We start from the raw sequence: 27,089 nt of genomic DNA, 5'->3' as shown, positions 1-27,089 counted from the left end.
GTGCATAATGTTAGTGGTTCGGGTGTGTTTGAGGATAAATGCAAGTGAATGAAGTTCACAATGAGCATTTAACAGTGAAATTAAAGAGACAGTACCTCAAACTAACAAGAGACGGGTTTTTGTTGGTTGCATAATGTAACAGCTATAGAATAATGACACCTAGGCCTGTTTCCTATAAGCCTTCACTGGGTGTCACCTCCTGGGAACTTTTTTTCCCCAGCATGGCGAAGTCATGACCTGCCCTCCTCTGACTCGTTGGCTTAGGTTTAGGCGTGAGGAGACTGGTAAGGGTCATGGTTAGAATATCAAGGTCAACAAATCAGAGGCAGAGTAGGGTGGGTCATACCTTTGGCATCCTGGGAAAAAAAAAGTCTTCCAAGGAAAACAAAAGCTGGATTTACTGCATAAAGTCAAGATGACTGGATCAGTCAACTCGTTCATTTGGAAATCAACAAAGAGAAAAGATGTTATCACCGTCTCTGTTTTGTTAAAACTTAAAATAACATGATACCAATCAAATAAACTTAGAATTTCTGTCTGTATTCATATCTCCTCGGAAATTTAGAAACAAGCACGGTGTATCCTGCGTGTTGGTAGCTGCCTGTTGGTATCTGATGAAAACAGAAAACGATTCAGTGAATACCACTTTCAAACACTAGGGGAGCCTGGAGTTTCCCTCATACAAACATGCATGTTATAAAGGTCTGTAAGCTGGGTTTCCTCCCTGAAATCCTATTAGCCACTTTGACGAGGCTGTCGAGCTTGTTGTTGTTGGCCAAAGTCAAATTCTCATAACAAGCAACAATGAGAACATTAAAACCAATTCAGTGAAACTTCTATAAGAGAGTCATCATCTCAGAGGAGACATTAAAAGAGCACAAAAGACGTTTTTTCGGAGGCAGCATTTGATTCAAAACACAGTGTTATCAAGAACAATACCCGTGTATTCAGAGCTATCCACCAACTCAATGCCATCATCTCTGATGGTGGTTCGTACAGGACTTGTCTTTCTACAGCCGATTATCATGTCTTTAGTTTTCTGACACATTTAATTGAAGGAAGGACTCTGATTTTACTTTTCCCCTTCAAGAAGAATCATGCGCAAAATTTTTAACCTTGCAATATGAACATTTTTCTGAAATACGAACCTGTTTTATGACAAATGGAGAGTCAAACGGCCACCCAGTCTGAGCGATTTTTATTAGTGAGGTGGACAACTTGAATGTGCTGAATGGCTGCAGTGCATGTTAGGGGGCTGAGACACTGTCAGACAACCTGGTCAGACAAATCCACCATGTCAGCATCTGGCCAAGACCTTCAGCGACATCAGACAGAACGTAATCACGGAGCAGACCCTGTGTGACTTTCCCATGGCCCCCTTTGAACCACAGTGATGGCTTATCTTCCGCTCAGCTGACAGCTTCTCACCTTTTTGAGGCTCCTTAAAACATTTTTGACTCATTTTCACCAACTATTGTTTTCAAGTAGCCTGGAAGGTTTTGTAAAGGCTCATGATGTTGAGTCATCATCCATCTGCTGAAGCCACACATACTGTTTCAGTTTAATTGTACACATGCTGGGGGTATTTTTACACGACTCATTTAATTACATGTTTAAATACTGGATATTGATAGTGAGGGATAAACACTGTGCATAGATTCAGTGTCCTGAAAAAGTTCTTCACGTGTTGTGGTTCTTCTGTGTTTTGCTAGATTTGGTAGCTTATTGCACAAAGATCCAACCCTCGAGTGACCAATGTTTTCATTTCTAACCCCAGTGAAAACCACAATTTCTTCCTGCTGTAAGAAGTTGAACTCACTGAGGTTGCGGCCTGCCATACCGCATTTATGTCAAAGTGCAACTTGTCAACCCTCCTATGGTTCCTTCATGAATGAACCATGCTCAGATGCCAGCCTGCTGTTAGTTGGGCATAGCTGGCTGTTCTTCACACACATGGGAAACTTGAGAATGTGATTTAGATCCAACCTTGCAGCTATTTCTGCGCTTACACCACAGCACATGTTCTGTTTACTGCCCTGCTCCCCCTTCAAAGGCACAAAAAAGTTTCATCTCGTTCATTTAACCCCTTATTGGGTTGTACGGTACAGTAACGACAATATATGGTCTAAGTGCCTCAAGTCATTCTTAAACCGTCCTCCAGGTCTCCTAGACTGAAGTGAGTTTAATAGGCACCTGCCTTTAGCCTCAGTCTGCCTTGTGAAAGTCCCTCATCATGTCTCTGTGTGCGCAGCAGATGTAAAGTAAGAAGCCAGTGTGAACAATTAATCTCCGGATAATTACTTCCTGTAACTTGTGAATCTCTATTAACTTGAAGGTCCCAAAAGCCCAATTTAATATGTTCAATAAGTTAATATGCCCATATTTGGACACATTATATAAATATATATTTTACTTTTCATTCATTCAGTGTGTAGACAGTGAGATACAATCTAACAGTGTCATTACGAAACTGAATTAGGATAACCAGGATGATTAAGATTAGCAAACCATTCGACCACTAAAGCAAAGAATCTAGACTCCTCTGATATGAACAGCTGTAATAATGCAAACATCAACCATAACAAGAGTCATGTAAGCTGACTGAAGCCAACCCTGCACTCTGACCCCTGTGAAGAAATGAATCCATGCAGGAAAATGTGTGATTAGGGGGTGATTTTGATATATTGTGTGTGCACTTCTCTTCTTCCTCTTCCACTTTAACTTTGTATTTAGCACTTAATTTACCAAAGGAAAATGCTCTCTCGACCTCCTACCCTGGTAGAATTATTACTGACTATCATCTATAACTGCAGAGTTGATTAATTTTTATATGGTGAAAAACCGACATTAATTAAGAGTAACTAATTGCTCCACTTCATATTCCATCAATCCTATAATTACAAATGTTAGAAAGTCATTGCTACTTGTTTGTTTTTTGGCCAAGACACACTGCAGTTTCCCCCAGGTCATATGGGATGATGGGGAGCAACACGCACCAATCAAAAAGATCCTTCTCACTTGTATTTTGAAGCCCACGAAGTCTTCCTTTTGACATGATGATCGGGCAACAATAGACAGTGATCTCCTGGGTTTTTCATTGAAAAACTAGATTTGTGAATTGATAAATGAATCTGAACTCAAGATTCACTTGAGTTTGCTTAGCTGTGTATATGTCAGTATGGCTTCCCCATCAGGAGTTTCCACTACTCACTGGTGGAAAAACATTCTAAAATCTGGCTGCAGATTTCTCAGAAAACATCACTTTTCTCATTACTGACCAACATATTACACTCTAATTACACATGATTTGTGTGTAATTGTTTATATTATTCAGAAGATTTTTACACCTGATGATGGACGTAGTGTTGCTGCAGACTGTCTTTCCTTTTTCCTCCAAGGTGACCCAAAGAAAGCCGTCAAGTACATTAGACAAACAATCTAGCTTTATATAAGGAATTAATGCCTGCCCTTTAGCAATCTTGGGCAATTTCATGCCTATAGGACTTAGCAAACAATCATTTCAATGTGAAGCACCGAGTGAGGGGATAAAGATGGAAAGTCCTGGATTATAGTTAACTGCCGTGCCATTATTACTCTTAGACACTTGCCATTGTCTGTAGATTTTGAAGTACACTTGAGCTGCTTGTGCCATAGAAAATAAATCTCTCACTGATCACAACATGGGGCAGCGTTTGGCTGATCCCGTTCAACAGCTGAGATCTATCAGAAAATGTAATTTGCCCCTCGATTCCATGTACAATTGATCCATTATGGGATTATCTGACCTTGTAATTGGGTGTAGTATTTTTGATTCAAGTGCTCAAATATTCAATCTATTAGAATAACCCTTTTCCTTCGTGTGCAGAAAAAAAAGCCAATCTTGCATAATTTACTGAAGTGTTTCAGGATCATACTATCGAAACCATTGGGCTCTGCACACCAGCACTTTTAGATGGATTGGCCTCACTGCTGTTTTTATTTTCAGGAAGTCAACCTTTTTCAACGTGCTGACAAAGAGTCAGGCTGCAGCTGAAAATTTCCCCTTCTGCACCATTGACCCAAATGAAAGCAGAGTGCCCATTCCAGATGAACGCTATGATTTCCTCTGCCAATTCCACAAACCTGCCAGGTATGGGGTCTCATCGTTCACCTATTATTCACACTTCAGATCTGTAGTCTCTGACGGTCTTCTTGCTATTGGTATGAGAAAACATATAACAATGTTGTTGACATGTAGCTACCAGGTCTGTATGATGTATGATTGCTGCTCTACTCCAAGGTTTTCTGTTAAGGAAAAAGCTGAAGCATCTGAACCTCCAACACCTGGTTATCATACGCATTTATAGAGGCTGTTAAAGCAGGTTGGATTCAGATTTGCTCTGCTATACTGACAAATTACTAGCAACCTATCCTTTTTTGAATGACAAGAATTGATATGTTGGACAGCACAGAACATTTCAGCGCAAGAAATTTAGTCACAAGAACTGAGCTCCTGCTTTTCAAAGAGCCGTATGAATCTCATGATCACGCTCGCACTCAGTTCTGTGCTGCTTTCGCTCTATATGTCCTATACTGTAACACACGTAAAACACATTCCACGGCTATAAATAAATAGATATACCACTACACATAAAAATGAAGAATAATGCAATTTTACAGCTCTACAATACCTACAGGTCCACCCTATCTACCTCTAAGGGCTGCCAATGTTCTATATATGACTCTTATTTAAAGACAATCCCGTGAAAAGACCTAAACCAGCAATGAATCCTGCTAACAAATATGTCCAAAACTGTAACCAAACCAAAACTGTGGCAGTAACCTGAAAGGTTTCTCAGTATGCTTTATTTTGAAATTCTAACCAGACTTTGCATATTATTATTATTATTGTTATTATTATGCTATTGATTATAGACTGCAGTGAGAGCAACGGTGAACATGGTGCAATAACGAAAGGTCCTTCCAAGTGAAATGCATCAGTTTGAACGTCATCCTGAGGGTCGAAAATTCGTGTCCACATACATGAATGCTATAGGTTAAATTTCATGACTATTTCACACACTGCCTGTGTCGGTGCCACAGACCTCTATTGTTTTTCCAAAACACATAAACGAGCCACATACAGATGACATGTTCACTAATTAGTTTGATTAAATTTATTAGTCAGTCCCGCGTACACCGACCCAATGCTGTAAATTCTAGAGCATCAAATGTTTTTCATGCTCAGCTGAAAACAGCCACCAACAAATGCACAAGTCCCTCTGGTATGAGTAATGTTTGCTAAAGCTACAGTGTCCAGCTGTTTCACGGAGCCTTTTTACAAAATGACACTGTTTTTAAAGGTTTCCATTCTCAGTCAGCTTGAAGCTGAGCATTGGGAGATGGACAATAACACAGGATTGGTTTTGTTCTTTTTCTGAGAATTGTTGACAATAAGAAAAATATAGAATAACACCAGCCTTATCTTTTAAGATGTCCACTTTGCATTAAAACTGCTTCACTTATTTTTTGTTTTGATTAAACTCCACAACAGCATGTTTTGTGGGCTATAATTTGAGGTAGTTTTGCATTAGAATATGGGAGCAATCTGTTGAAAACACATTACATTCTAATGCAATCGACAGCAACATCATAAACTAACAGTCTACTTGGCACTTATCGGACAAAACAAAAAACAAATGGAGAACATTTCACAGGAACTGTTGTATTGGGCTGCCCTATAATACAAACAGTTTCTGTTTTAGTTATGATACTGATGATTTTTAGTGTTAAATGAATGATCTTTTCTCCTTTTACTTGCAGCAAAGTCCCAGCATTCCTTAATGTCGTTGACATCGCTGGCCTGGTGAAAGGTGCTCATGCTGGCCAAGGCCTGGGAAACGCCTTCCTGTCCCATATCAGCGCCTGTGACGGCATCTTCCACATGACACGTGAGTCACAGGCTGAGGTTTGCTTCCTGTCATAGGATTTCCTCAACAAATCACAATAACATAAACGTGCAGTTCTGTCTTATGTACTGTAAACGTACTGTAGCTAAAACCCAATCACAAGAATAAATAAATGAAAAAAATAAATCTGAATAACATATATTATAAATAAAATAATATGAATAATAATAAAACAAATGTTGGCACGGTACTTTTCTGCAAAGCGCGAATATGTTTAAAGTTTAAATTTCTTTTATTCAAACCAAGTTTCTTTACGTTTCTACTTTCAGTTGTATGTCGTGGCTACACCGTGGTTAAGGTCTGGTTAGGGTTTAGGCATAAAAACTACTTGGTTAGAGTCCATAAAAGATCATGTTTTGTCTTTTTGCCACAAACACAGCTGGAAAAAGACCCCAGTGTCTCATTAAGAATACCCGGTTTTGTCACCTCAAAGGCGGCTCAAACAGTAGTCTGCTGCAGCAGTCGTCACGCTCAGCTGTAAACTCAGCTCAGGCAGGTTTGATACCTACTGTCCAAACACTGATATGACACATATGAAGCATACAAATTGAATGTATGTATGGTTTGCAGAAACGTGCAACGCCAACATCTTATTCTGGCGACTGTGCTGGTAGCTAAAGCAGTTGCACAGGGAGCATTTGGTCATACTAAAGACGTAGCATTTTGAGAGCAAAGACCTTAGCAGTGCTGTATCTTTGCTCCAGTGTTAGCGGAGCATCTTGTGTGATGGGTGCCAAGATCAACACAACTGTCAGGACTGATGAAGTCAAACCAAACCTCACATTCCTACTGGGAGGCTCCCTGAATGAGAATCACAGAAGTGGGACGTGAAAGGGTCTGTGCCTGGTTTAGGCTTCACACAGTCAGTAGCACATTCTGAGGTTTGGAAATATCACAGAAGAAGCACCAAATGATACTATAATGTGAATTCTCATGCCACTTTTGATTAAGTTTGGGTACATGGAGGTAAGTAAGTTATTAATAAACACATGATGAGAAAGAATATGTCCTTTTCTGTTCCTTTTTGTTTGTTACACCCTGACATACACCATTGCGGCGGCTGATAATACAACAATAGCAGTCTTAATGATAATGAAAATAATGTGTATCTGGAGTGATTTGAAATTCTGCCCTCTTACTTTGTGAAGTACAGATGTGTTTATCTCAGCAAATTATTCTGAGTAAGTCCCCCCACAAAGCTTCACTTTCCCTTTGTCTCAAGTTCTCCTGTGTCTCTGACATGGTCTTTGTCTTACACAATTTAAGCGTTACACGCTAGAATAATTCAAATTACAGCACCTGAAATGAATGCAGTGGGCCTTTTAGAAATAGCTGAATTTGTTTACTGATTGTATGCTGTTATTGACTTTCCCACTGTGTGAAAGGAGCTCTGATTAGAGAGTCAGTGGTGGCAGGCATGGAACGGCCGAATAGAAAGGTTTAAGATTACGGCCATTTTCCTATATTGTTTCCTAAGTTGTCTCTGTGTATCACTGACAAATGCATTACTTCTGTTCCAGCACAGTTTTCAAATAGCCTTTGACTCTGTAGTTTGTGAGAAGTGGAACTGGAAGACCACCCACAGTAAGACTTAAGTAATGATTTACAGAGTGGACAAGACATTTGAGGTGAGATAAAATGTGGTCAGTTCAGTTTTTAAAGGCCTTTAGTCCAATAAATGTTAAAGGATGAGGCTGAAATGTTAAAGGATGAGGCCGGTGTCATTCTGTGTTTTTCTGACTGTCAACAAATCCCTCAAGAAGCTGACAATGTTAGCACGTCTCTCAGCACTTTCACACTTCCCTATTCTGTCTGTGGCTCTCAGTTGTTTTTAAACAGATCATAAATATGGAGTTTCTTTTTTAAAAAGAGGGATAAGTAATTTCCTTTAACAGCAGGGCACTGTAGTCTTTAAACAGACTTAAGTCAGTAGATGTAAATACTGAATTCATTCAGGACTATTTTCAGATATGGATTAGTATTTACATCAGCACGACCGTGTGTGTGCACTGATTTAAAATGAACTATAGAGCTCATGTTCATGTTAATGAAGAAACGTGTCAGCCAGCGCAAGACTGTGCCTGACTGATGTGTTTTTCATAGTTTTTGGGCAGCAACAGAGCTCTGTGACACAGAGGAATAAGATATATCAACACACAGTCAATACTTGTTAGCACCATAAATTCCTTGTCGGTTTTGGCCTTTTCATGAGATTTAATGACAGTAAGAAAAATATAAAATGTCATCACATCAGCGTCACTATTTAATAGTTTAGTTATGTTTCAGTGTTACCAGAGTGTCCAGAATTAATCAGTTCATTCTCTTGTGCTCAGATGTGATACTTGCATTATAGTTACTTGTGTGGCTCGCATGTATTTTTGTATTGTACAGTATGTATAAGGTTTAAAACACCCACATTTCCTTTGATATGGGCCAAATGTATATGCCAGATCCTCACCCAAAACCAACTCTTTTGTTTCTACTCACAGAGAGAAGACAAACATCCCCAACAATCGGAAATAGTCCGATGGAGAGCTTCTTCTCTGTGTGTGTTTACATCTATCAGCTTTGGCATGCCATTGTTTCCACTCTCGCAAAGTCCTTGGAAACAATGTGGTGTGTTTCACAAGTTAACCATTAAACATAGCTGGTTTTGTTTTGTAATTATATCTATCTGTTGTCAGGCTGGCTGCAATGTTGAAGCCACTGCTTTTATATAGCTTGATTATATGTTTGTGGGGGATCACGCTTTTGGTGTCTGGAGTGGTATGTTTTTTTTTGTTTTTTGTTTTTGGTCTGGGAATTAGCAGAAGGGTTTATAAAGACACTACAGAGAGACGCTCAGTGTTAGTAATGTGAAACAGCTGGAAGTCATGTTAAACTCAAGAGATCAGCTTTGATTTTCTGCCAGTTCTGTCTAAGAAATGATCTTCTGGTTTATTATTCTCTATACTGCGGTGCAGTTCTTTGTTTAGCAGTTGTGAAATTTAAGAAATAGTGAACATTTGCAAAGTTTTACAAAGGCATGAGAGTGGAACAGGTTAGCATGAAGTGTCGCATATTTCCCTCTTTTGAAAAGATTCTACTTTTTCCTGGGCGTAACTGGATTTTCCTCTTCAGGTCTCAAATTTCCCCCAGTAGTGTGCACGTTAGGAATATTTTTCTACGTCTAATGACTTTAAAAATCCTGCGTAAACATTGGATTTGCTTTCAACAACACCGTCCAAAAACTATTAAGGTGCGTGATGACATCCTGAAAGCTGATTCTGTTGAGTGACTGGTGTTCCCTGGTCTCAATAACCAAATGGTTCGCTCGCTAAGTGTTCCCAGTGCCTCTGCGGTGACTGGAGAGCGGCTGGATCCTCGCTGTCTGAGACAAGACACAGACATGTTCTACTTCATCTGCTCTTCTGTTCCCCGCTAGCAACTCTGCCAGCTCACCTGGCCTTATTCCCAGATGTTTGGTTTCCAGCAATTAGATGTTTGAATGCTCACACAGTGCCCCCCCCCCCCCCCCCCCCCCCACCCCCCGTCACTGTAGGAATGCTCTGGTTCACTTCTAATGAAGACTTACTTACGGTTGCACGACACTCGGTAAGAATCTAGCCTTAAGATTCTGTGGTATAGCACATTTATTCTGCAGGGCCTGGCTGTGGTTGTGGCCAGCCGGCTGGAAAGTAGCTGTTATTTTTGGTGTCGACTCTTCTCTCGCTGTGTGATTCATGCTTTCAGCACCTGAATTCCTGGTTAAGTTAAGACTCTTTCCTCTCCTCCTCTTCCGCCTGAGGTAGATACAAGAAAGGTCATTTTATGAAATAATGCTTGTAGGGTTTAGGGAAATGAACCTGATCAGTGACGTGAGGTTTTAGCTGTAGAGCAGTAGAGGTGTCACATTGTTGTATCTTTTATACGGCTCAAATCGTTATTGACCGCGTTGTTTTTGTACAAGTGAATTAAAAGCATATTCACATACAGTATATAATAAGTTTAACTCACAGAGACATGCATGTCTTTGGTTTCCAGTTGATCGTAAGTGAATATATGGGCCTGTTTTGCCCCTGTGTGCAATTATTATTCACACATCCGTCATGCTGATTAACTCCGTCTGTTAACGACTGAAACTGAGCTGCTGTGTTTCAGTCTGTTTCAGTTTTTGCTCGTGGGGGTCATGTGATCAAATCAAAGCGTGAGTCAACAACAAAATGGCAGCAGTTGTTGCTCTCTTTGTCCTATTCACTCAACTCTAAAAATGTTCTCTATTTAAAATACCCCAATATCAGAATCATCACTGCCTGATAAATATCTGAGTCTGATCATAAAGAGGGAGTTAAATTAGTCGGCCGTCGCGTTGCTGAGTCTGGTAGGTCGCTGTATTTGCGTTTGGTTATTGCATCATTCAGACTTCAGCCCATACTCCACTAATCGCTCATAGTGAACAAATCAAACTGATTGTTTAGCTACAGGCGTTCAGAACAAACTGGATAGACTATTCAGACGGAGATGATTTATGGCCAACCTGCCTCCCCACTGACGCCAGTAATGGCTGCTCTCCAGCAATTCTGCCTTATCACTCACCAACTCACAAATTCTCAAACTTGACAAACATCCAGAACACCTCACCCAGCCCAGTGACTTCAACCGTGTGACTGTCTAAACAGACAGGCAAAGAGAGAATTTCTCAGCAAAACAGAAGCTGAATCAGTTATTGTGTTGATGTATTCATTTAAACAGCTAATAGTAACTGACGTATAGAAATAATAGTTACTAATGCAGCTAAGGCTGAAGACATGTACACACATTGCTTTAGTCAGCTTAAAGGGTCATTCCTGTATTTTTAAACCTCGGCTCTATTTTTACATATTTTATGTTTGTCTGAAGTTTTGGGATTGGTTTGGTCGATCGGCTCACCCAGCAGCCGCAAAGCAGGGGCAGCGACATAATCCTCGAGGGCAACTCGAAGTACTTCTCTGAAAGTGTTTGTTTTTGCTGCTGACAGGTTCAGATTGAAGTGTCTGGCAATGTCATGAAAAAGATCCCAGCAGAGATAGACCTTTTGGTTAAAGAATAAGATTTGTCACACAATAACACAAACAAACGAAGCGATCATGCCAACCGTTCTGCGAGGTAAAATTACTGCTTTCCTCAAAGGAGTCTGGCAGCTTTGGTCAGAGCAATAAAACGTCTGCTGCTGGTTACAAAGGGATCTTACTCTTAAACCAAATGTTCTCTTACATATGTTAGAATATGGCCCAGGTTTAAAAATACTGGTATTACCCTTTAATCCTCTCACTACTGAGTACTTTCAGACTTCCCTTCCCATTCTACTGAGGGCTTAAATCTAAAGACGATAAAAAAAAAAATATGCACTCATATTTAATCCATCATGTTGTGTCTTTGAACAGTAATTCTGGTACTATTTGTTATATCATATATAATTGTATATTAATGTAAAACAGCGGGCATTGAAAGCCGTCTGAAGCCTGTAGGAAGCATCGATTTCTGCTTAGGTACCATCAAGACAACAGGGCTTCATCAATTTAATTCGTCAGATGAAAATTAAATCAAGTTATCAAAGAGGAAACAAGTGCCAAGGTGAAAAATCTCATCAGTTATTTTTTATTCCATAATAGATTTTGTACTCAGTGCAGTTTATGTTTTATTGTGGAGGTCTTAGCTTTTAGCCGAAAGCATAATAAAGAACACAAAGTTTGAAATCAGTGCACATGGTTTTACACTCGAGATTTATCTGACACTTCTGTACTGTTGCAGCAAAGTTAACTGTTTCATAAGGAGACAGCGACCCACTTCCCACACCATCCTTCAATAAAAATACACGGTGCTGTACGTCAGCCCCGCCTGGGTCCTAGCACCTGCCCCACGTTTGTGTCTCGCTATGCTTGAGTAAAAATAGTAATGTCACATTACGCGTCAGTCAGAATGATAAGCTGCCCCGTGCTATATGTGCGTCTTTGTTTATGTTAGTTGTTGTTTCAACCAATACTGCTATTTTAAATCTAGATCATTTAGCTGTGAGGATCATCCTCCTTTTGTGTGTTTCCGGGCTGTGTCGAGGAGCTGTCACAGCATTTAAATGAGCATTTTGCTTCAGCGAGAATGAAGAGTTTTTGTCAGCCTCCACTCATCGTGGATGATTAGAGCAAAATGTCTACCCATCTTGACTGGAGATCGCCACAGCTCCAGATAACATGCTCGGTGATTGAAGGTCGCAATATTTTGAATTCTAATGGGGCTGCAAGATGAATTGCCTGAAATAGACTGTAGAATCTTCCTGCTTCCTCCTCATGCCCCCCTTGCCTGTCCGCTGTGAAAAGAACCACTGGGAATGGCAAGGCCCGATGATCATAGAATTATTGGATGGTGATTCTAAACCCTTCAAAGAGGAGTTGCTATGGAGATCTCGCTCCAAACTGTGAAATGATTCACCTTTGAAAGGCTGGAGGGCCTGAAAGCTGAACACATCATTGTTCAGGTGGCGGTTGGTTAGAAAATTGCTGGTGCCTGTGCAATCAGCAGCACTATAGTAGTTAAGGATCTAAAAAGGTTTGTTCTCTGAATGATGTGGGACAACAGTGGTGTGCATATGTCGGTTCCTTTCAATCAAGGCACTCTCATGCTCCGTGGTTTAACAAAATAAATTGAATGACAGAGGTTAAGCTAATGATAAGGGAATTAACACTGTTGTTTTCTGTCAGAGTTCATGGAAATCGGAGCCTCCCCAGTACATTCACCTTTCAACCGCGCATAGATCACACTTGTCTGAACGGCGACGCACAGTTTTTTGTTTTTTTTTTCAGGCAGCGATATCCGACATGAAGGAGAGACGCACCTTTAATACTCTTTTTTTTTTATGAGACACTGCAGTTGACAGTAGATTACATAGGGATTGCGAGACCCTATGAGGTGCTGATATTCATACTATCGAGCTCTGTGATTTTAGTGTGATCTATTTGAAAGATGGGATCATGTAGAAAACATGAAAACTTCAGAGTGTATCCCTGAAGGGCTCAAACCCACCATTTTCTGGTGTCAAACTGCTTCTTAGCAGCCAATGTATTTGCCATAATTGACATAAGAAACAAGGCTGAATATGCCACAAACTCTGTTACAGAAGCAGCGCACTACAAATTGCTGTCAATTTCATGTATCCTAAAATGAATGTCAAGACGATATTTCCTGAATGAACATAAATACCCTTGTGTGCATTGCCAATGTTTTTTATGCTGAGAAGACATCCATAATGTGCTTTTCCTGACAGACTCGTAAAATAGCTTTTACTGCTCTGAATACCAGGAGAATTGCGGCACTGAGTTTGCATGAACATTTTAAAAGCAGCACGAGGAATGCAAGTTCTTTAGATGTGCTCTTACCCATCTTGCATGTGAAAACATGCACAGGAAGTTAAAAGTCAATGAATGCTGTAATTTAACTGAATTATGTTGACCACATATCCTCCCAGGTAGCAACATCAGAGGAAGCAGCTCAATCAGTATTGATCTTGACTTGACTCAGATGACTGCCTTGTCTGTGTACCTGGCAGAAAAGTGATATAAGCTCGAGCTTCCTTGGTGTTTTTAGGTCTGTTTACTACTACAAGCTAAAACCTTTATTTGTTTATGCTGCAGGCTCTGTTCTTAAATGTATTGCAGTGGAATTTTGCCTGTTGAGGTTCATGTAAAAACATGAACAAAATCACTAAAATCTATTTGTTTTCTTTGTCTTGTTTTTCCTCTTGTGAATATCGGTTCATGGAGTTATGTCCTCTCAGACTACGCATGGCCAGCAGTGCCGCTGTAAGTCCATAATTTTACAGAGTTAAGCCTGATCCCTAATCAGGCCATTGAACAGCACTCACCCTCAGAGACTAATCCTTTTGTTCTGTTAATAAAGGAGCACCTGTTAATAGTGTCTTCAAAACACACACTATTTGAAATGAAGCAGTAAAATTTCAATTGTGGGACAGACCTGACTCCTGTAACTTGGCCTTTCCAACCTTCTGCTTTTTTGTGTGTGTGTTTTTACTGTCTTGCATGTGGCTTTGTGTGGCGCCGCAGCCTCATAAGAGCTGTCTTCACAGAGCCCTGCCCAGACCCAGTTGTTAAAGGACTAATTGTGGAGATTGCCCCCACAGATTTCTCTCCTCTCTTTCACCTCGTGCATTTGTTCTCCAGCTCTAAGCCTTGAATGGGACGGCGGTAAAGTAGATGTGAATGTTAAATTAGGCGAAATTAATTAAAGCAAATTACTTTGGAATATGCGGTAGTCAGAGGAGAGTGTCAGCTGATGACTAAATAGTGAGTGATCAGCTGCTCCTGCTCTTTGAAAGCCTCTTTGAGATTTTGATTTATCAGCTTTTTATGAAGGATGTAAAACAATAGTTAGAAATGAATTTGCTTATTTAAGAGAGTAAGAAATGTGTTAGGAAATGATTGTGCTTGCTTTGGGTGTTTTAAGCATTTATTAATAAATGGATTGATATAGTCTTTCCTCGTGCTTTCATTAACAGTGATTTAAACCAATCATGAGTGGTTTTCTGTTTTAAACCTCTTTGCTACTAATTAATATGTGTTCAGTTAAAACAACAGACACATATGCATTTTCCATTTGAAACTCAGTGTATCACAACTGTACATCATAATTGTTTGTAATGTATGTATATTCTTGCAGCTAACAAAATGATTACATTGCATTATATTTTCGGAGTTCATGCAGAGACAATAGCAAATTTTCATTCCAATCAGTGCTGAACAGGGAGCTGGTAAATTGGCGCAGCAAAACAATAATTCCACTGATTAGCCCCTTTCTGTGTGGCGTAAGTGAACTGTTTATACTGTGGAGTACCTCTGCAAGAGGAGAGGAACCAAAACAGCCTGATTAGGCAAAGAGTAATTGGATAAGTTCATTTCACCATGAGGACAACGCACAGGATGACAGCTTGCACAAAAGTCTACAGCTTCTGTTGGCTTGCATGAGTAATAAGGCCACCGGTGTAGGATTTTTTTTGGGTGTCTGTCATTTCGCTGTTGAGCTTGGATGTTTAGATGTGACTGATGAGTGGTGCTAGATTGTAAAAACCCTGTAGTTTACTGTCATGGAAAATCAGGTACTTATCCCTCCTTAACCCAGTAGAAGAACAAGATGTGATATTTTGTGTGTGGAAGATCTTGTTTGGGGTTTCATATTGGCTCAGTTTACAGTGGATACTGATGGAAAACAGCGCAGGTCTCAGAGGCACTTATTAATGAACAAGAGTCAACAGCCACTATACTCGACTCTGCAAGGCTGTGCTGAAGCATGACTTAAGTCGCTCTGAGCTAAAAGCTGATGTCATCATGCTAGCATGCTTACAATAACAATGCAAACATGCTGATCTTTAGCAGGTCATGTTTGCCGTCTTAGTTTTGTTAGCATGCTAGTTATTACAGTTCGTCCTATGGGGAACATGAATGCCTACAAAATTATATTGCAAGCATTGCAATAGTTGAGACAATTCACTCAAAACCACAAATGTCAACCTCATGGTGGTGCTGATTAGTGAAATGACAGGGGATAACCTAACTGTTCACTATGCATCCAAAAGGAGTTATAGCAATGCTATATAGAAACTTGTCAGCAGTCAGTAACTGCAGGATTTGCCTGAATCTCAGGTGAGCTGCTACAGCTACGCACAGCTTTGAGTCATCAGTATTTCCTACGTGTATCACCGTTTGAGCTTGTTGAGAGATGCATGTGACAGCTTCGCGATGAGTCGTGCGGATCACCTCGATGACGTTTTTATCTCGCAGGGCCTCACCTGTCAACAGACCTTCACTTTTCAGGTGTGTACACATGAATACGGACTGTCAATAACCTTAAGTCACTCCGACATGCGCATTCCAAACATAGCGTCCCTCAACACGGCAGTACTTAAAGCCAAGTCATCGTCCCTGTTGAATGAGACGGCATTCCCATGATGCTGCAGTGTGACATTTCATGAGTCACTGTTATTGACTGATTTATGAAAACATGTGCAGGCATATTCCAGCTTTACAGTACTTATATAAATCTAGCATGACGGCACTCCAGTGGGCCAGAGGGCCTTTTTACTCTGATAATTTTCTACAGAATGAGAATTTGTATACAAAACATATATTGAGCTCATAAAATATGGAAGTTATATTTAATTATCCAACAGTAATAATAATAATAATAATAATAATAATAATAATAATAATAATAATAATAATAATTCAGAGTAGAAGTGTAAAATGCATACTTGCATCAGTAATAATAATGTAATAGTTTTAACAGGTACAAACCTTTTCTTTAGTGACATTTTCAATGCAGGACTTTTATTGTATGAAATGAAGTATTTTTATTTTACAGTATTGCTACTTTTACTTCAGTGAAAGATCCGAATACTTCGTCCGCCACTGACGTGCTCTGATCCCCCTTTTATTTGCAGGAGTAGTGATATTATAAAACAAACTGTGTGAGCTGTAAATTAAAGAACATATTGTAGTCCACTACAGTTGCCAGTAGTACTGTTAAAGTCTGTCACTCTAATGTGACAGATGTACACCGCCCCCCAACCCCCCCCCACCCCCACCCCCCCCACCCCTGAGTTCTGCTGGAGAATCAGAAGGAGTCCTTAGAGCAGCTGCTGGCTAAATGGTCTGCCTCAGAGCCTCATTACCTAATCACCAGCACAGCCACAGCTAAGACACAAATGATTAGGACAAGACTGTAATCTATGAATGTTGACATTTTTCCTCTTAAATCATTCTCAGTTTTGTTCATTTCTCATATTTTGTAACTTAATGCCTGATAGTTTTAAGACAGAGGGATACAAAATGCATGACCACACACTCCCACCTTCATACTGAATGACAGTCAAGCCTGTTTTGTCGCACTTAAAGCCAATTTTAGTGGAACTTACTTTGACACAGTAAGCTGGTTTCTCACAGTTCTGACACTTGCACATTGGAAAGAAATATTAAATATATTCCTGAGTATTTTATTATATTTGTTATGACTTTCCTGTGACTCCCACTGTGCTTTTTCATGTGGATGTTTATTTTTCCCATATTCTCTGCAAAAGGCTAATGATTTTTCTGGGCTAAATCTAATCACTGCTTCACATTTGATCTGAAGAAGTCAATGTCATTGATTATGTTGCTTGTACTATGTGTGTTCACGTAAAGCAGTGTTGTTGGTGCAAAAAAAAAAAGAAAGAAAGAAAAAAGAAAGAAATATTATACTCATGCACTCTCTGTGTGTTTGTGTCCTGTCGCTGCAGGTGCTTTTGAGGATGAGGATATTATCCATGTTGAGGGGACGGTGGACCCAGTGAGGGATATGGAGATCATTCACGAGGAGCTGAGGCTGAAGGATGAGGAGATGATCGGCCCTATTATTGACAAGCTGGAGAAGACGGCCATTAGAGGCGGTGACAAGAAACTCAAACCAGAATACGTGAGTCAATGTCCCAGCAGGCCCTTTGCTCCCCCTCACAGCAAGGCACAAATAATAACCCTCCCACACACATGGCCAGGGAGAAAAAAAGTATGTTTTTTTTAATCTCCCTCCAATAGGTCTCACCCCTCCCCCTGCCCTATTTTTTTCCCTTTCTGAGATTGAAAGTGATCAGGGGTCAGGGGTTTTCTGCTGTAGAAATCATTAATAGAGAGTTACTTATTCAGCTGCTGACCCTGGGTCACAGCACTGGGCTAATGAAAGTGTTTCCACACAGCTCTTTTCATCTAAAGTAATACTCAAATCATGGCACAGCTCTTGCTCATGCTTATACACCTACAGCAGCTCAGGAAATTGTATAAGGCCATACAGTGGGTGACACATATGTCTATACCTTGCAATGAATACCGTAAATGTTTAGAATGTTCTTTGACAGAGGATTCCTCGGTTATATGCAGCGCAGCGCAGGGCAAAATACTGAGTAAGATCAGAGGAAAATCCCCATCCTGGATGTTGGATCACAATGTATGTGGATGCATGCGCATTCAGATGGTCATATTGTTAAGGTAATGAGGCAATGGCAATGATTTGGTTGTAAATGTCTCATGATGCACCTCCATCATCGGAGCAGGCTAGGATGGGCGAGGGGATCTGGCCTTTCCCTCAGAGCGGCATGCCCAATTTCAGGTCCCGACACACCGAGGCTCTGACCACTCATTACGCTAACGAGAGGGGCTTTTTCACCTGCTGCAGAGGCCTGGTGTTTAGTTGGTTCCCCTCAGACTAACCCCCCCCCCCTCCCCTTTAGAGCCAACAGCACTTCCCCACACCCCTGTAGCCCCACAGACAGGAGCCATTCAGGCTAGGCAGGTGGCCGCTTACGCACATAATTGCTAACAATTTTAGGCAATGAATAAAAATGATACATTACTTGTCAAAGGTTGTGCACACGTCGGCAAGTGAAATCTATAGAAGACCTCTTTAGATGGCAAAGAATGGTGCTTATCAAAGGCTGCACCAAGCTTTTAGATGGGAGGGATTGTGTGATTGTCTCACAGGCTGAGTCTGGCGTTTGACACGCTCAGCTGTGCACAGACACATATACACATGTTTATGTCAGCATCTATATGCAGAACATGTGCATTGAGACTGCATCTGAAAATATACAGTTTGAAAGAAACAATTGTGCTTGTACTTTCTTTTGTAAAAGCCACAGAATGCAATGAAATAAAAAGGAAATTCTGTGCAACTCTTCACATGGTGATTACTTCCTTAGATTTTCCTCTTTAGTGAGTAATTTGCAAGACCTTTGAAATAAGATCTAATTTCCATTGGTGCACTCAGTTCCCTGTGAGCTCTACAGGTCTTTGTGGCCTGAAATTTCATGAGCAAGAACCACTTTTATTCTACTTGTAGCGGATTTAAAGAGTTATTTTAATGGCAACTCATTTTACCCTCTACATTATTATCACATCAGTAAACCTTTATATGAGTCAAGATGGCATTCACACTTAAAGAGCTGGTTTTGTGGACACCATAGTTTACAGTAAACTGCGTCATGAAAATAATTTTTTTTCAATTTTTTGCATTTTTATATGTTCTGTCAGTATAAGTAAAATAAGACTACAGTAGAAAAATTAAAATGATGCCAAATTCTGTTTTTTTCGTTGTTGTTGGTTTTTTTTTGTTTTTTTTTTTCACAAAACCACACAAATCTCTAAAACTCAAATATGCCTGATGAGAAATTCATTCATTTCTTGTGCATTGCTATAACTCTTTTTGGATGCACTTGCTTAAACAAGACACTGGGGCAAGACAAAACATGTAAGGGGATGAATAATATTGCAAACTAAAAGGGATATCAGTTAGAGAGAGGAATCTGTTACATCTGATGGGTAAGGGGACAGAATTAATGAAAAAAAAAAAACTGTGAAGGTTTGATTGAGTTTTCACACGCTTACTGCTGGAGCATGAGTTCACAGCTGAAGCTGTTTGAGAAAATGGGATTTCCAAAAACAACCACATCAGAAAAGTGGAATTTCTTCTGAAATAGTATATTATGGTTAGAAATTGCTGTCACAATGAAAAAGCCACTTAATTTTTCACTGTGAGTTGAAGCTAAATTAATGCGCGTGCAGCAGCGCAGGGCTCATATGTATGCATTGTTGTAAAGATTTAGGTCCATTCTGCTGTTTACGAGAACAATGTTTCATTGCTTTTGTCCGAATGAATCCTCAAAATCCCTATCCTTAAAAAACAATAATAAGAATCTGGCCCACCGGCAGAGCTTCATGGTGGCAGGCATATGTGTTTGACCCTTGTGGGACCTATATGCCTTTTATTAACACCTGCCTGTTAGAGGAGCGCTGCACGGCGGCTGCGAGCTGATGAGGGAAACCTGGAGCGGGTTCAGCCTGTGTCACTGGCCGTTTGCTGTTTCCATTTCACAGATGATTAATCTCTCTGTGAAGACTTGGGACGGCGCGGGCGGAGTGTATGCAGCTCTTCCTGCGCTCTCTCCCGCTGGCTGCACTCTGGCTGCCTGACTAAAAGGCCTTTAGAATTCCTGTGGAGAGAGATGTGCAGAGAGTGAATGCAGCTGGCTGGGGGTCAGTGTGTGGAGCTTTTTCTGCCATTGTGTAATTGAGGCTCTGGCAGGATTTTTTCCTCAGTTCTTTCAAAAGGGAGTATGATTGTGAAGTGCTGCAAGGGTTTGGGGAGGGAAAAGGAGGTAGGGGGAGTGTTGCAGGGGGTGGAGGAGTTTTTATATGAAGGGGGAGGTCAAGTTGACAGGAACAAAAAGAATGTGTTCCGCTAATTTCTGTGGGGCTGGATCAACAATAATAGGCTCAATTTCTTTATTACAAATTTTATAACTACCTCCCTCCCATTTTCCCACCCTTTTCCGCTTCCAGATCCTGTCAAGACCCAGTCTTGCCTGTGGTCTCAACCCACAAGTACCTCAGTAATGAATGTGGCATACATAGCTGGAAATGCTCAATATTTTCTCCAGAAGAAACAGTGAATAATTAGTTCTGTACCTCACTAGTGCTTATTCAGTATGACTGCATTCTGCAAAGTGCCTGAGGAAGGACCAATAATTTACACCTAACTAACCAACTTCCAATTAGTTCCCTGCTCTTTCCAATTTCATCTCCTCTATCTATCCTTTTCATTAAGCGGTCCCGATGGAATATTGATGTTCAAAACTGCAGCTCTAAGCGAGACACCCCAGAAGGCATTTTGTCATGATTTAAAAGAGGGAAGGGGGTCTTGTGCATGCCATCCCTGTCAAAGCCAGGCCACTCCTGCTTGAATGCGAGCACAGCCATTGTTCATTTTGGCATCAGGATGCCATGCATTTAGGAAATAATTACCCCATACCCTGCTGGGTTTATATTCTTTTTCATCTCCTTTAATGGCTTCTTGTTCATTCTCTTTTAACCCCAAACAGGACGTTATGTGCAAAATCAAGAGCTGGGTATTGGATGAAAAGAAACATGTCCGCTACTATCACGATTGGAACGACAAGGAGGTAAGCCTTTGATGTTACAGTCAAATTTATTAATGGGATTTATCGTGCTAATCTTTTCATCTGACCTAAAAGTACAACTGCTGTTTCCTCCTCTCGCTTTTTTTTTTCTTGAGCAACACGTCCATTGTGCAAAGCTAATATTATGCACAGCCTTTTGTTGGTTGTATTTTGACATTACTTTTGTACAAGCTAATGACATCTGGCCGTGCAGATTTTGATTTAGAGGCTTTATAGTCGCGCCCCACAGTGCCTGTACACCAGACCCTAATTTGATTTGGCTCCACTTATCTTTGTCTGTGCTGTCCTCAAAGCCTACTTTGGAAAGTTTGGATTCATACTACTTGCCTTGTGTATCTTTGCCACAGATCGAAGTGTTGAACAAATACTTGTTTTTGACATCCAAACCAATGATTTACCTCGTTAACCTCTCTGAGAAAGACTACATCAGGAGAAAGAACAAATGGTAAGTGCTTTGAAGAAAGGCGGCCGCCGTCTCAATGCACTCATTAATCATCACCAAAGAGCTTTCCTTATACTTATGTTCGGAGGTGCATTGATTTCTACTAACTTTGATTGAATCTGCATTTCAGCGATGAAACGTCTGCATGTATGTGTCTGCATATGCATGTGCCGGAGTGTGAAAAGTGTGTGTGTGTGTGTGTGTGTGTGCATGTTTGTGTGAGAGAGTTAGCCTCGCTAATCTACTGACTGTGGTCTCCTGCTGACAGAAACGGTCATATCTTTGTGAGAGGATCTGCCTGGAGGTGGCACTAAGTAAGCTCTAACACAACATCCAGTTCTGCTAACCCCAACCAGCCTCCAGACTCTGCTCTTTATTAAGCACATACTAGCATATGGTCCCCATTTTCCACTGAAATGTGTCATTTCCATATGATATCAAAGAGAGCGAAGGCTTTAAATTCCAAAAAAACAAACATATGTACAATCAAAGCCAAACATATAATTAATACCATGTGGAGAGAGCCAATAAATCATAAGGAAAAAACTCTTTAAATATTACAATATCTGAAATTGTTTTGCTCCAAATATTTGGTTTTGTCCTCACATGTTGTTGCTTTACAAGCTTCACTTTACAGCCATGAAATTCCCACAGATCTCAGTGACAGCTGAGGCGCTCCTGGCATACAATGCGTTAAGGAAAAACTCTCTCATGTTTTGCTTTTTAATGCTAATATACAGGGATTTGTGCTCTTTGCAGGTGCAATGCTATTCATAATGTGAAGTGACTGAGGAGGACCTTTAATGCAGTAAATATACTTCTTCGCTTTGTTTCCAGCTCTATGATGCTCTGCCATGTCAAAAAACACTTTTTATATTAATCTGGCCAAAGTGAGAGCAGATCTAGACGGATGGTGTTAGACATCCATTATATCTGAAAGGGCTACTTTTCCACCCTACAGCCGTTTCGTCAATGACACCAACTTGTGGATTGTTATCGCACTTTTCCAATTGCCCTCTAGGCTTGTGGTGTCAGTTCTTACAAAATTTGTTTTAGTGCTTTACTTGGCAGCATTGTATTACAAGGGAAGTTGTTTACCTATGACTGTTTTTTAAAATGTTCCTGACACGAAAGTATGACTGTCAGGCGGAGGGAGGAGGAAGAGAACTCGTAAATCAAATGATTCATGGCATGTGGAACATCCGTCATCAGTAGGAAGAGAGGGTTTTTTTCAAGTTCCGTGTGTGTGTGTGTGTGTGTGTGTGTGTGTGTTTGTGTGTGTTTTAACTGTGTAAAATGCAATAAATCTTTGAGTGTTTTAAACAGGCAAACGGTAGTGCTCAGGTGTCCTGAGGGGCTCCGCGATGAACAATGCCGACATCAAAGTGTGGATGTTTGACAGGTGATGAGTCACTTCCCTTGTCCAGAGAGGAGCTCACACCTGTATGGAGATGATTACAGGTAGATCTAGCTGGCCCTAATTGTACAATAAATGCTGCTCTCAGCCCTAATGGCAGCTAGTCTGCAGCAGAGACGCCAGACTGCCATTTGGCTGTCGCCATGCCCCTGTGTTTTTCCAGCAGCACAGTTGAGATGATGATATGGTTAAGGACTATTCAAAGCAAACAGCTAGACAAATTGCAATCTCAGCTTTAATGTGTGGAGGGAAAGCAGGCGAATCCTAGAATGAGGCAAATAAGCCAATCTTATCTGTGTCTCTCAGGACACCCATTCAGGCCATTTCACAGGTTCACTTGCCTGGGTTTTTGTCAAACTCTGTTTTATATTTTAGCTGTTTTGTGCAGCACATGCTCCCACCGGGGCTTTAGGTTAATGTTATTAGTTTTAGCCGCTTGCTCCACCAAACATTATTTTATGAGTTTAATGTATGTAAGTTAATTGGGTTCATTATTATAGACACTCAGCTGCATGTTGTAGAGACAGTTGCAGCAGCAAATAGTTTCATCAGACTTTTTGAGCCTCCAAGTCCATTGTTAACCAAGATCATCGTGTTTGGAGTATGGGAACCACATACCAAGCTGCCCTTGTTTAGACAAGAATACACAGTATTAGCGTTAGCAAGCCATCATTAATGGAGGGATCAGACGAGGAGCAAGGCCTCCTTTCATCCCCAGGTTCTCTGCTGGAGACAGTACATCATTTACTGTTGAGAGGAGCACATGGCTCCAATCCTATACAGTGTATGTGTACGTGTATGAGAATGCGTACATGTGCATGTTTGAAGTCTGTTTCAGAGGCGACTCCATGCTCATTTGGATGCTGGCGTAATTGCGGTGCGGAGATCAAAGGATCGCTGGCCGAGTGATGTTCCAGAGGAGACTTTACCACACAGCCCTCTCCTCTGTGCAGAGGGGGCCGCCTGCTGCTCACCGCTCCCCTCTCCCCTCTAACCATGCACTGCCCCCTGCACATCCCCGCTCGTAAAAAATGATTAAGGCCGCATTTGTCATGTGTTTATGACTGAGAGGCATTGCGTGATAGGGAATGGCATCTACAAGAGTCTATCAAGAGGGTTTCTCCTCTTCCCCCGGCGTCACTGAGCTGCCTGGAAGACTTTTTCACCGTAGTTTGTGTGTTAGAGAGGGTCATTAGAGCACTGTTGATGATGTGGGGGCTGTAGCCTGCCCAGTGTTAGCGTGTTTTCACTTGTCAGTTAAGTTATTGTTTATTTTACAGGCCTGTGGCCTCGCCATCTTTATCAGTCTTTATTTCTTTTAATAGGTTTGGTATCAGGTATTTATTTAATCCTCCTCAGAGAACTAAGAGCATTCACATTTTGTAATGCTAAAAGACACAGTTGAGAATACTCCAGATTTGCTGTGGTGTTTTGTTTTTTTTTTCTTTCTTTCTCGTCTTTTTTTTTCTGTTTTTTCTTTTCTTCTTCTTTTGGACAATGTGCATTAAAGTAAATTGGTGCCTCTTAAGTAGATGAGTTGACCTTTAAGGAAACTAGCAAGCGTGACCTGTCTGTGAGTGCCTCTGCAATGTGGGTTTTCCTGGTGAGTGTAAGAACTGCAGGGTACCATTGCTTGGAGCTTTTATTAACTGTGTGTATATATGCGTGTGTGTCTTTGTCTGGCTGCCTGGATGCAAGTGTATGTGTGTGTTTATAAGTATGGGCATGTGTACTTCTCTCTTTAGTCTTATAGAAGTTCAGACTTATTCTAACTTATTTAATACTTTATCTTGTTGAACATTATTTGCTCCTAATGTGTATCACATTACATTCGGCCTTGTGTCAGGAAACCACAGCTGCTCTTCCAGTTGACCTTTTTAATCTGCTTTTTTTTTTCCTGCCACAAAGGCACAGATTGATAATTTCCTAATTAATCCCACCCGTATAACATCGTATGCTGTGTTTGTACTCTCATCAGCCATTTCTGATAACTATGATGTTAAAAAGACAGCTTTTGTGTGTCTCAGCACTTCAGGAGAATCATGTTCAACAAGTCCTTGTCTGGTTTGATCCCAGGAAAAGGCCTTGTGTCATGAAGCAAGACACAGATTCTCCAATCTCTATCTACTTTACTCATTTTTGGTGAATAGATACAGTTAAAGATATTCTGTATTTTTCTTATTGTCAACAAATCTTATGAAAAGACCAATAAAATGTGTTGCCAAAGCCTGACATATCTTATGCCTGTGTACCATAAAGCAGCACTGTATCCAAGAATTATTAAAAACACACGAGCCTCACTGTTTTGCACATGTTTCTTTATCACAATGACATGGACATTGTAGTTTATTTTGAGTCACTCCCACATACACCGTCCGGCTGCTGTAAATACTCACCAGCAGACAAAATGTGTATCAATCTGCAGCTGGAAAGCTGAAAATAGTCCCCATCAAATGCATAGTTTACCCCTGCTTGAGTAATGTTTGCTAAAAACCAGTGTCCTTTTTTAAAAAAAAAATAATTAAAGTAGATATTTGTCACCTGTTTTCAAAGATTTATATCTTCAGCAGGAAAAGATAGACTCAGAGCTGAAACTAACACATTGCTGGTTTGGTCTTTTCATAGTATTTGTTGACAGTAAGAATGAAATAATGTCTCCTAATAGAGACTAACTCAGTGAAAACAGAAGATGCTAGCAGCTTTGTTGTTAAAAGTTAAAAGAGATCCCACCACAGTTAAAGAAAGAGCAGAGAGACAAGAACATGCCTTTGCTGTGACTGATACTCTTGTTGGCCTGCAGGAGGAGCTTTGACAATTAAAGTGAAGGAAGCCCTTACAGGAGGTGCAGCACGTCATTTGTGGACCCTCTGTCTTTGGAGCTTGTACCTATTTTCCTCAAGCCTTCTCTAAACAGATCGTATGGCAAATAGCGCCTTCGTCGGTTGACTTGTATTTTGTTCTATGCATTTTGGGGCTTTGAAGAAGCCCAGTAATAAGTTAAACATGCATATTCTTTTGCTGTGATCCTTTTGACAAACGGCCAGCCATCTCTGAGTACCCGTCGAGATTTAGAGACAGAGGAAAAACTGAGACGGGAGGGGGGGGGGCTATTATGATTCACTGAAAGCCACTCCATGAAAACAGTCACTGCAGCCCACTTCAGCTACTCCAAACCATAATTCCCATAAACACAACTGAAACTTTATTGAGTGCAAAACCACTGGCTCCATCCAAGTTTTAGGAACTACTATCTGGGGAGTTAGAGTTCACTTTTCAAAGCCATGAGGAAGATATACGATCACTTGCCCCTTTTTATTTTGTGCACAGTCGTCCACTCTCTCCTTGTGCAGTGTGGGATCCTGAGAAACACTTTCCCATGGTAAGATGTGTACCCTACTGCCCACAGTCAGTCCTAATGGATGCCTTCAGCTAGCTTTCAATGAGAGAAAACAACAGGAGAGGCTGTATAGTAAAACTGAAACAGATGGTGCTAATAAAGTCCTGTCGTTCCAGTTAGCCTGGTTATTGACTGTCCCTAGTCCAGGTAATGAAAGGACATGTCACATGTCACCCCGTTGTCTTTGTTGTGTCCTGGTGGTGAGGACACAGCGCCGTTGTTGTAACTAATGAGACAGACCCTAAACTTGAGACTAACAGAGACTTTTTCCTCTTCCTGTTTGTTCTTTAATGACCCAGTGAGAAATCAGTTTTGCTCTCCAAAACCCAATACAGATTGTCACTTCTCCCTCATTTATCAGGCCCAAACTCGGGGACGCCGATGCTGAGTGAGTCTCCTGCGGTTCATAATGTATGTAGACACCTCTGTGGCAGCACAACATGCTTGCTTTCTTCTGAAGGCACCCTGGGAATTGTTCCCCTGTAAAGCCTGTAGTTTGGCAGTGCAGACATAAAAAAGAAATGTCTGCGAGTTTCAAGTCTCTCTAATGATACATTTTGATAGCTTTGGCTTTGTTGAGCTGCGCTTTTTATTATGTTGCTGATAAGGTTAAGACCGAACGCACATGCCACAGAGAGTAGCCCGCAGCCTCGGCAGCTCTAATGAGACAAATAAATGAATTTAGTGTTGCCACATACAGCTCCTGGACGCTTATTATCAGGATTATTGTTGAACTGTTATGAATGGGAGAGAAAGAAAAAAAAACAAGAGATGCCGGATTGGAAGCGGGCATGATTGGCTGATGTTACATATGTCCTTGATTACCTTCCTTCTGCTTTTATTCTAATAAGTGGCATTCT

General features: G+C 40.7%; 1 protein-coding gene across 1 annotated transcript in view; it reads left to right on the top strand.

Moving 5' to 3' along the window:
- LOC143330658 (obg-like ATPase 1) overlaps window positions 1–27,089 on the top strand; it is a 46,448-nt gene that overhangs the window by 5,082 nt on the left and 14,277 nt on the right. Inside the window, exons 3-7 of the mRNA XM_076747374.1 lie at window positions 3,986–4,129; window positions 5,803–5,930; window positions 17,245–17,420; window positions 20,875–20,955; window positions 21,321–21,418. Of these exons, the coding sequence (XP_076603489.1) occupies window positions 5,924–5,930; window positions 17,245–17,420; window positions 20,875–20,955; window positions 21,321–21,418 (362 nt within the window). The 5' untranslated portion in view covers window positions 3,986–4,129; window positions 5,803–5,923. The remainder of the gene's footprint in view (window positions 1–3,985; window positions 4,130–5,802; window positions 5,931–17,244; window positions 17,421–20,874; window positions 20,956–21,320; window positions 21,419–27,089) is intronic.

The sequence above is a fragment of the Chaetodon auriga genome, chromosome 13, assembly GCF_051107435.1.
Source record: "Chaetodon auriga isolate fChaAug3 chromosome 13, fChaAug3.hap1, whole genome shotgun sequence".
NCBI classification, from domain to species: Eukaryota; Metazoa; Chordata; class Actinopteri; order Chaetodontiformes; family Chaetodontidae; genus Chaetodon; species Chaetodon auriga.
The sequence above is the reverse complement of the archived record's forward strand: the minus strand, read 5'-3'. Positions and strand labels throughout refer to the sequence as shown.